Below are 9,141 nucleotides of genomic sequence, written 5' to 3'. Positions count from 1 at the left end.
CTGCGGCTGGATTGACAGAGATCAATTTAATGTTCGTAACTTCCTCCTCCCAAACTGAGGGGTTCAAACAGTTGCTCACACAGTCCCCTCCCCAGCCCAGGATCTCTCCTGTTCTCCAGTTTATATGGGGATTGTGACGGAATAACCATGGCTGTCCCAAAATTAGAGTCTGTGACGGTGACTTGAATACATAGAAACGAATGTTTTCCCGGTGATGGTTAATGCACAGTTTGAGAGGTGCTGTGATATGTGTGATAGTAAACAGTTTCTGTCCATTAAGAGCTTTAGCTCTCATGGGCTTAGCTAAAAGTTCTGTGCTAAGGCCCAGTTGTTCTGCTAGTTCCCAGTCCATCAAGCTTTCATCAGCCCCTGAGTCTATGAGCGCCTTGAGTTCAGTGGTGGTGTGGTGCATTACCTGGACTGTCGTGAGAGTGCGTGAGGTGGTGCCTGAAACCTTGAATTCACTCACCACCATGGTCCGTTTGGCAGTGCAGGTGGCGACGAGATGACCGGGTTCACCGCAGTAGAAGCACCGGCCCTCCTGCAGACGTTTCTGTCGTTCCCCGGGTGTTAGTCGAGCTCTTCCTAGCTGCATGGGCTCTCCCTCTCCTTCCGGATGGGAATGATGACGATGCTCTGGCGGTGATCGACGGGTGGTTGACCATCCTGGTGCTTGAGTGCGTCGGGGTCTCTCCATCGTTGTGGGTCTCGGAAGACGTTGCTGCCTGAGTTGACGGGTTCTGTTGTTTGTCCGGATTGCGAGTGCGATGAGTGAGTCGAGATCTGTGGGTAGGTCCAAGGGAACCAGAAGGTCTTGGATAGGAGCTGCCAGCCCCTTCAGGAACACGTCGTATAAGGCCGTTGTATTCCAGCCACTCTCCGCCGACAAAGTGCGGAAACGGATAGCGTAATCACACACGGAGTCGCTGCCCTGTCTCAGCCCGCTCAGCTCCCCAGCTTTCTCCCGGTCGGTCGTTACCGGGTCGAAAGTTTTCTGCAGCGCCGCTTCAAAGTCTGTGAGGGATTGGCAAACTGGCGAATCCCGGGCCCACTCTGCCGAGGCCCATGCCTTGGCTCTTCCGGTAAGGTGGGAAATCATAAAGGCAATCTTGGCTCGGTTAGAAGGAAAAGCATTGGGGTTTAGTTCATAGTGTATGGAGCAGTCTATGAGAAATGTTTTGCATAATCCTAATTCACCAGCAAATCGTGCTGGTGGGGCTAACTTGCATCCCGCTCCAACGGCTGGCACAGTCAGGACGGGAACCACAGGTGTAGCATCCGCTGCTACTGGAGGCTCGGGTGCTGTAATTGTCATCTGCACCAGACAATCGTTCAGGCTCTGAAGTTGTGTCAAGAGAATCCCCATCTGGGATGCCATAGCGGTCTGGAATTCCTCCTGACGGGAGAGCCGGGCTTCTTGGGCTTGCAGGACTGCCGTGAGTTGTGTCATCCCTGCTGAGTCCATACTGGCCGAAGTGTAATGTCAGGCCTGGACTGGAATGAGGACTCAGAAGCAGAGAATATCACGTACCAGCACACTTTATTGATTTCAGAACCTCAATGCAGAGTGACAAACAAGAAGGCTATGAAAATCTCACTAACTATATCTATATAATAATATAATACTTGGCAAGCAATAACTGGGGAAAAAGAACTTCCTAATAAATACAAAACATACACTAGAAAAAGAAAAAGCTTTTAAACATAAACCACTCCCGAAGGAGGACAAACAAATGGCAAGAGCAAGAAATCAAAAGCGCTCCCGAAGGAGGAAAACCAAACTACTAATAAATGGGGCAAAAGAAAAGGCTCACCTAAACAGGAGGCTCAACAAACTAACTAAATCTCTCTTAACATAAATCGCTCCAAAAGGGAGGAAGAAAAACAGTTTACAAACAACACAAAACAAAGCTAAACTGGAAAACTTTAACAAACAAAAAATCACTCTCAAGGAGGAAACCGAAAACAACTTACGTGGCGTAGCAAGAAACTCTTTGGCAAAAACGACAATGACTGTGGGTAAGGCTTAGGTGCACGAACAAGAACGAAACACTTCGGCACAAGACAAAGGGGAGACGCAGACTATAAGCACATGAGGGTGAAGGGAACAGGTGGAAACAATCAGAGACAATCAGACCGGTGACACATGAGGAAGGGCAAGTGACCTGAAACGAGAGGAGAGTTAGGATTTCAAAATAAAACAGGAAGTTACGAGACAAAAACCCCAAGACAAGACAAACCTCACCGCGGTGTGACAGTGTGTGTGTATGTTTGTGGCGTCCCGGGCATGCAGCACGTTTTCATAGAAACCAATGCACTCGGAGGCTAACCCGACTCGTAGCTTCTGTGTGTGTCTGTCTTTGTTAGAAACTAGCATTGGAACGTGTTCAAGGAACCCCCCCCCGGTCTCCGGTTGCATTGTACCGGTGCCGGTGGGCTCGCTCAGCGCCAGGGTGGCGAAGCGGAGGAGGAGGAGGGGGGCAGAGAGCTGCACATTATAACTTTTGTGGCTCTTACAGATTTGCCTCACGCAGCCCGAGCTGCACGAACCGGTGCCGGTCAGCAGCAGGTCGCTGCCGCCTCCGTCGCTCGCTTTATGATAGACTCATACCCGGGGTTTTAAGTGCATTTCGCCGCAGAAGTTGCAGCAGTGTTAGCTTCCAAGGCTAGCCCCCACATCCCGTTGCCTGTGTGTGTCTGTGTCTATCTGTGTGTGTGCGTGTGTGTGTGTGCGAGCGCTCAGATACAATTATATACTGTATACACACATATCTGATGCATGTATTTAAATAAATGTACATCCTTATCAGAGGGTGTAGTAGTTTTAAAATTGTAGCTTCAATGAAGAAACACAACAAACAAATACAGAAATATGTGCAGGACATTGACTTAAAATTATTTTAACAACCTTACATATGCTAAGGAGAGATTTAAGACGTGAAAGTGGATGTGTGTGTGTGTGTGTGTGTGTGTGATTGACAGGGGGGGGGGGGCGGTGAGAGGGGGGGGGGGGTAGGACTCAAAAGAGGTCAATCTTAAGAGGGCTGTTTTAGACAGGGTAAAAAGGCTGTTGTTTTAAATGATCCTTGTGGTATTTTGACCAAAAAATGTTACAGACATTTCATTAAGACCCCAAGGAACCATATCAACTGTGGTAAAATGGGCATACGAGGGGACCTTTAAAGGATTCTGTAAGGATAATCGATTACAAGCGTTACTGCACTGTTGTCATTCCTAACTGCTGTTGTGCAGATAAATTCTGCATTTTACAATTATCCAAATTGCATAGGAAACTATTATCCGAGCACTCTTTTTAACCCGGCATGTACATGCCCACTGTGCTTGAGTGGTCACATGATATACCTTTTCAGATGTGTTAGTATGGAAGGGGAGTAAAATCTATACAGTGTTTTTTCCACATTTCTCTTACTTTCCTGCTCCTTGCGTTTGAATGCACTAAATTCATATTTACACTCCATTTTGTGTAAATATGCATAGGTAGATTTAAAAATACATCAGTTAATTACAGTTAGGTACAGTAACAGTAAGTTTGATTGATCACTTAGTCATATGATCAAGTTAAACTCACTAATAAAACTCAATTAATCAGTGTCACTCAGAGACAGAGACAGACATATGATGTTGCTGTTTTATTTGGTTTATTTAGCTAATGCTGTGCATTCATAGTAACTGCATCAGCAGCTGCAGCCTCGATAATCAACGTTAAGTATCTGCATCACCACTAAAAAAAAAAGTTTCTTAGGCCCCAGCGAGATTTGAACTCGCGACCCCTGGTTTACAAGACCAGTGCTCTAACCCCTGAGCTATGGAGCCTGTGGTGCAGCAACACACTCGATAAACCAATTTTAAATTTGGTATGTTATCATTGTTTGGTAGTTCTCGTGATTGGAAATGAAACGGCAGCGTTGTCAGCACATGTCAACAACAAGAAGATGTAGCCTAAGTGGAGAGAGTGTGACGTTAGAGCCTTTTTTATTTTTATTAAAACTACATCGATTTGAGTTATTATATCCGCTAGGTGGCAGCATGCGTCCATCTTCGACAGAGGAGGCTGACTCAAGTACTTCAGAGTAAATTCAGTTTGATTTCACTGCAGCAGGAGTTAATGATATAAACCCTTCAATCATATGTAACTGTGGTGTGGTGGTGGTTCTGACAGGATCTCCAACAGGTCAAACATCGCACATGCAGTAGGAGTGCGGGCTACTAGAATCAACAGGGACCCTGACATGAAATGTTTTTGGAGTCTGTCTTTCTATTGGTTGACGGGACTCGGTTACCAGGGGGGGTTTCTGGGCGTGGTGAGGAGAAAGAGTCGGGGGGCCGCTGTCCACCATGTCCCCCCGTAGCCCCACATCAAGTGTTCCTACTACCACATGAAGATGGACGCGAATGGATAGCGTTGGGATCAACATGGCGGAGTTTATTCCAACTCGTCGCGGACACATTATTCACCTCCCGTAACTTCCCAGTGTGATTCTGGTCCCGCTCGGTTTGGATTAGTTTTTATTCTAAAGAGAAATATATCATGTGTGTTCACCTGAGGTGAAGGGGAGAGAAGAAAGGAGCCATGGTGGAGCCGAAAGATTTGATTCATGAAGAGGTCTGAGACGGTCCTGGATTCTACTTTAGAGGAGAGAGGACCCAGACTTTCATCCGAACAGGTGAGTGGCGGATCATTTCTGTGCAGTGGTGACAATCCATGTTTGGAGTCATTAAATGGATGTGTACATAGACTAACTACCATAGAAACCAGTGGAGCAACACTAAACAACTAGTACCAACACTGTAGTAAATAATGACATATGAAGCTGATGTGCGAACAAACGCTTAATATTATGAATAATAACACGGTAAAGCAGATGTGCATTGACCTGTTTGTTCGTAATACGAGCCTGCGGTGTTGTGCTCCTGTTCCCGGGACACAGACCAGTCGAACCGGTTCTGGTCTCTCCCCGACTGGGAGTCGTTACAGTGGATCTGAGGTTGCGCTGTTGGAAGCCGCGACTTTCTCAACATTTCGTTTGCGCTAAACTACGAGATCCACACACATTGTAGCTGTGGAGGCAAATGTCGGGATTTTTACGCCGACAAACGTGTAGTTCCTGCTCCGCAAGAAGGAAGCAAGACAAGTGTTCGGTCTTATTTTCTCCGCATCGAGGAGGTTTCTTCCACCGTGTCCGGAACAACACAGGCCGCCGCTGGAGACCGACGACCCGCAGGAGAAGCTAACCGTGTCTGGAGCAAGAGGCAGCGAAACACAAGCTCTTCAGGCCGCTCTATTGTCCATTTTGTTCGCGGCTGGTCTAGAGCTCGTATTACGGTGATTTAACACAGACCGTGGCCTCCCTCTCTCCTCGGCCGTGCCAGGAGCTCGACTCTCCGCAGAAGAATGCAGCGCTTCCTCCCGGAGTTAGCTCAGCCGCGGCTCCATGTAAGAAACCTGGCTTTGTTTTAGCTCCGGGGTGCAGTCGGCCTGCGTTCACTTATCACGAGGCTGACAGACAGTCACACACAGAGCAAGGGCCACAATAAAATACACATCAGATCAAAAAAGAGTATTGTGTTCTAATGACACCTTGTTCCTGTGTGGTTTGGCCTCAGTCAGGCTCTGTTTTGTCAAACAAGCCTCCCGCTCGTCTCCGAGGGTCTCAGCGACACTACCAGCTAACGACGCGGTGTGTTTTCGGGTGTTTCACCGTGTGTCTTCTCCTCCAGGGCCAACAATAACAACATGCTTCTGGCCTCGGCCGTGGTGGTGTGGGAATGGCTGAACGAACACGGCCGGTGGCGGCCCTACAGCCCCGCCGTCTCCCACCAGATAGAGGCGGCCATACGGGGCAGCGACCCCCGCGGAGGGAGCGTGGTCCTCGGCCAGGTGGACAACCGGCTCTCGCCATACATCATAGACCTCCAGTCCATGCACCAGTTCAGACAGGACACAGGTAAGATGAGGGGAGGGGGGTGAAGCTGGAGGTGATGAAGGTGGAGAGGGAGGATGCTGATTACATGTTTGCTTCTTATTCACGATGCAGGGCCATAAAACTTCCATAATGGCATAGAAGAGTGGGATGCTGTCATGGCAACATATTGTACTTTGCTTCATTGAACAAGGACTTTTCAGTTATCATGTGTTGTTTACTTGTGATCACCTCTGTTGGGCTCCTCCTGTGCACTCTGCTCTGCCTGGATCTCCCAAATAAAAACATTAGATGATTATTAGAGATTAATTTGATCATAGCTTAACACATATTCTTACATGCATACAGGTTGAACCTAATAGGGAAGATGTAGACTGCAATGTCCCATGTTTTGGTTATTTTCAGTGCAGTTTGATTGGGCTCATCAACAGTATACAGAGGACATATGTCAGGGGACAGGGGATCTGTTTTGATAGAAACAGCAGAACCCATTACAAGTCTGTCCAGTGACTTGTGTAGGTGGCAACAGTGCTGGTGTCAGCAAAATCAGTGGAGAGATTAGCACAGACTGATTAGTTAACAACCAAATCCTCAGTGGTTTCCACCAATTAAACGTGAGCTGCATTAATATTCATAACAGTAAACCTATAAGTATAAGTTGGCCCCAACACACAGTCGTCATCAAACAAAGCCATAATACCAGCCAGTGATAACATGGTTGTTTTAGTGTTAGTCCGTGTCAGTTGACCTGTGATGGTGGGCTCCAGCTTTGTAACTTCAATGGTTTGAGTTTGTCAGCATTGTATCTGTATCTGTTCTCAGCAGTAACACATAGTGGTTGGATCATTTTCACGGACATGGAAATATTTTTTTCTTTTGATACTGTTCATTCGGGAAATATGATCCCATCCTTATATGTCCTATAAGATGTACCATAGGTCAAAAGACCTTGGACTGGAAAAACATCATTGATTGCATGCACAGTTGCATTCAGGGCATGATATGTTAAAGATTCTTTAGATGTAAGAATTATGTGTTGCACTGACATCACTTATAGTCACGAGATAAAGTGTTGTTCACTTGTTTTTTTCAAAGTGAATCTGGCATTGGTGCAACATCTTTTTCAATGGTTTAGACTTATGTGTGGAACTTCTTTCAGAGGGTGGGTGGATTGGGTTGAGAGCCAGCAGCATGATGATGTGAGGCAGCTGCAAATGGCCATTGCACCACTGATCACCACTTAGCAGCATTCTTTAGCCCTTATCCATGGGCACTACACACACGCATGCACACATACACACAGGTGCAAAGCAGCTGCACACAGGTCACATGAAGTAAAGAAACTGAGACCATGATGCTCTGGAAAGAATATTTCAGGCCCAATGAACAGAGAGTTCACTTGAGTTCTCCTCCCCCGGTCACTCGGCTAACTATTTCCCCCAATCTCTGCCTTGGGTCTCTTGTCCTTTTGCCACTGTTCCACTCTCTTGTAGAAGAGATGAGTTCCATCAATACTCAGTTTCGGCTTGGACATGAGAGATAGAAAGATATGAGTGTATGTTGTGGGGGTGTTGCCAAAAGAGTGAGATAATTGGGGAGTCTTCTGTATTCCATCCATCTCCCTCCCCGTCTTTCACTCCTCCACCATTGTTGGATTTGGTTGAACAGATGTGATCTACTCCATTGTGGCTGTGAGACACACAGACACACACAGACAAGAGGGGAAAGTCTGAGGGTTCTGAGAAGCGGACCAGCCCCAAGAGGCGGAGGGGGGGGGGGTTCAGGTTTGGGGTCCATGGTTTAGTCAAGTTCACATCAGTGGAAGAAGAAGGAAATACAAAGAATGAAAAATAGAGCAGTCACCGACAGAGTTGTAAACTGGTGGCTATTTCCACTTGTCCAGTTTAAGGTTGTCAAAGTATCTGCATCTGTCATGGCCTGATGCTCAATTGTCTTTTTCTTAAATTTTCTATCCTATTCTTATATTTCTACTTTTCAATTTGACTAGCATATTTGAATTTGAACATAGCAGGGTTCTCATTTATAATCGTTCCTAAACCTGAGTTGTTGATGATGTACCATTGTAAAGATCACATTAATGGACTGGACTTAGAATGTTGGCAAATCGCTCACCCTCTTTGAACCGACTAAATCCAGTCCATTTGATGACACTTTGAACAAATGACAGACGATAAAAATGAAAAAAAAAAACAGAATATTTTCAGGATGCGAAAGCAGGGCCGAAAACACAGACAAAGAAGTCATAAGTGTTAGATGTGCTGTAAACAAAAACATGTGATCTCCACGACAGAATGAATACATCATAGCTTCTGCCTTCTGCACCACCCCTGACCTGAATCATGGGGAGTATTTGTTGCTTTTGTAAATGTGTCTGACCGGAGAACCTCCCGCTGCATTGTTCATATGTGAAAGGAAACTTCTAGATAAAAAACACATTAGTTTGAAGACAGTCTTGGACTGTAACTTCCAAACAGAAAGTCTTGATTTTATGTTTCTCCATGTCATCGCTTTCTTTGCAAGGCATTGTTCAAAGTCTGAAGGCATTTCTTTTTCCTGCTCTACAGCATGTTCCTCCTCTGATTCCAGCTGGTCCTGCTGAGGGAGATACATTCCCAGACCCCCACAATGCCCTCGGGCATCGGGGTCATCATACAGGGGGGTAGGGTTTGGATTGGGGACTCCCTAGAGACGAAGGGGAGGAGGTGGATTGTGCTAGAGAGGGGGAGGCTCTTCAACCAAACATTAGCCCTGACTGCGTTTACAAAACCAGGTTACATGCTATGACTTTAAATCACAGAATAAGATTGGTGTCAGTCCTGGCGATCCAGAATGAGTGCTTCCTCACTCAAAACCAAGATGGGTCAAAGCCTGTCCTCCTGTGCATTTTGATGTAACGGCAGGGGAGCAGCCAGTGCTCTGGTCAGGACTAGCCCCTCTGTCATCAGCAGAGGAGCTGCTAGCAGCTTTACCCCTGTCGTCAGACTGTCCTTTAAGAAAACTCGGGTAATTTGGCCTGACCTTAAGATGTTTGGGGTCAACCTCTGTTCCTCTTTGGTTGGAGATGATGAGAAATCTACTGTCTGTGATTGTTGTGTCTGAGGAAGGACAAAGACAGTCCAACTTCTAAGGGTCCAACAAGGCAGTTGAAGGGGAAACACTGTTGATTTGTTGGTAATGA

General features: G+C 46.5%; 1 protein-coding gene and 1 non-coding gene across 3 annotated transcripts in view; one reads left to right on the top strand and one right to left on the bottom strand.

Moving 5' to 3' along the window:
* Positions 1-3,761: 3,761 nt before the first annotated feature.
* On the bottom strand, positions 3,762-3,834 carry trnat-ugu (transfer RNA threonine (anticodon UGU)). The gene has a single exon. It is a non-coding gene; the product is annotated as a tRNA-Thr (tRNA).
* Positions 3,835-4,346: 512 nt separating this feature from the next.
* Positions 4,347-9,141, top strand: part of LOC133022843 (E3 ubiquitin-protein ligase DTX1-like) — a 31,066-nt gene continuing 26,271 nt past the window's right edge. Inside the window, exons 1-2 of one of the 2 annotated variants that reach the window (XM_061089760.1) lie at positions 4,347-4,685; positions 5,740-5,966. In XM_061089760.1, the coding sequence (XP_060945743.1) occupies positions 5,756-5,966 (211 nt within the window). In that variant the 5' untranslated portion in view covers positions 4,347-4,685; positions 5,740-5,755. Of the gene's footprint in view, positions 4,686-5,056; positions 5,456-5,739; positions 5,967-9,141 lie in introns of those variants that run through there. The other variant, XM_061089752.1, reaches the window with a different exon arrangement.

The sequence above is a fragment of the Limanda limanda genome, chromosome 2, assembly GCF_963576545.1.
Source record: "Limanda limanda chromosome 2, fLimLim1.1, whole genome shotgun sequence".
NCBI classification, from domain to species: Eukaryota; Metazoa; Chordata; class Actinopteri; order Pleuronectiformes; family Pleuronectidae; genus Limanda; species Limanda limanda.
The sequence above is the reverse complement of the archived record's forward strand: the minus strand, read 5'-3'. Positions and strand labels throughout refer to the sequence as shown.